The sequence below is a fragment of the Lactuca saligna genome, chromosome 5, assembly GCF_052625555.1.
Source record: "Lactuca saligna cultivar CGN05327 chromosome 5, ASM5262555v1, whole genome shotgun sequence".
NCBI classification, from domain to species: domain Eukaryota; kingdom Viridiplantae; phylum Streptophyta; class Magnoliopsida; order Asterales; family Asteraceae; genus Lactuca; species Lactuca saligna.
The window spans coordinates 46828827-46829839 of NC_136421.1; the positions used below are offsets into that span (position 1 = coordinate 46828827).

The 1013-nt window shown below is 41.6% G+C and overlaps 1 protein-coding gene across 1 annotated transcript; it reads right to left on the reverse strand.

The window, feature by feature from the left end:
- Positions 1-359: 359 nt before the first annotated feature.
- Positions 360-776, reverse strand: LOC145045257 (uncharacterized). Its single transcript, XM_078993596.1, has one exon. It carries the CDS (start codon positions 774-776, stop codon positions 360-362), a length of 417 nt encoding a protein of 138 aa, XP_078849722.1.
- Positions 777-1013: the final 237 nt, after the last annotated feature.

Consider the following 1013-nt stretch of genomic DNA (forward strand, 5'->3'; position numbering starts at 1 on the left):
TTTAGGATATCATCCTCTCGGACTCTTAGTTGATGGTATCCGGATCTCGGATCTATCTTAGAAAAGTAGCTGGCTCCTTGGAGTTGATCGAATAGATCATCAATTTGGGGAAGTGGGTATCGATTCTTGACGGTGAGCTTGTTCAATTCTCAATAATCTATGCACATTCTGAAAGACCTGTCTTTCTTCTTGACAAACAAAATTGGAGCTCCCTAAGGTGAGAAAGTCAGCCTGATGATCCCTTTGTCAAGATGCTCACTTAGTTGACTAGCTAACTCTTGCATCTCGGCTAGAGCTAATCTATAAGGTGATTTGGCGATAGGGGTGGCTATAGGTACAAGATCAATTTGGAACTTGACCTAGCACTCGGGAGGTATTCCAGGCAATTCCTTGGGAAATACATCGGGAAAATCACATACTTCAGGATTATCGTTGATGCTTTTCTCCTCCTTCGTTTTATCCACGACATGAGCAAGAAAGGCATGATTCTTTTTATGCAAACACTTTTGTGCTTGGATGCAAGAAATGAGTCGGAGGTTTGAGCCAGGTTTATCGTCGTACACTATTAGGGTTTCATTATTGGGTAGGTGAAGATGAACAGCCTTCTCGTGACACATAATTTCATCATGGTGGGGGCTTAACCATTCCATGCCAACAATCACATCAAATCTCCTAATATTAACAGGCATCAAACTGATTAGGAAGGAGTGATTATTTAACGTTAGTATGCACCCTACGTAGACATCGTTGGCTGATTTTGTTTTACCATTGGCCATCTCGACCATATAGTTTCATTCAATTTGTGAGGATTTTGATTGAGTAAGTGCTTGAATTTGTGGCTTACGAAACTTTGTTAAACATCACTATCAAATAAAACGCACGCATAAGAGTCGTTGAGGGGAAACGTAGCAGACACCATTGTTGGATCTTGCACTGCTTCTCCTTGCCACATGGTTAAGACCCTTCCCACGTTCTGATTGTTGTTCTTGGGGAAGTTGCATTTAAAATGGCCG

Coding starts and splice junctions, on each gene's coding strand:
- LOC145045257 (XM_078993596.1), bottom strand. CDS start 776: ATGGCCAATGGTAAAACAAAATCAGCCAACGATGTCTACGTAGGGTGC.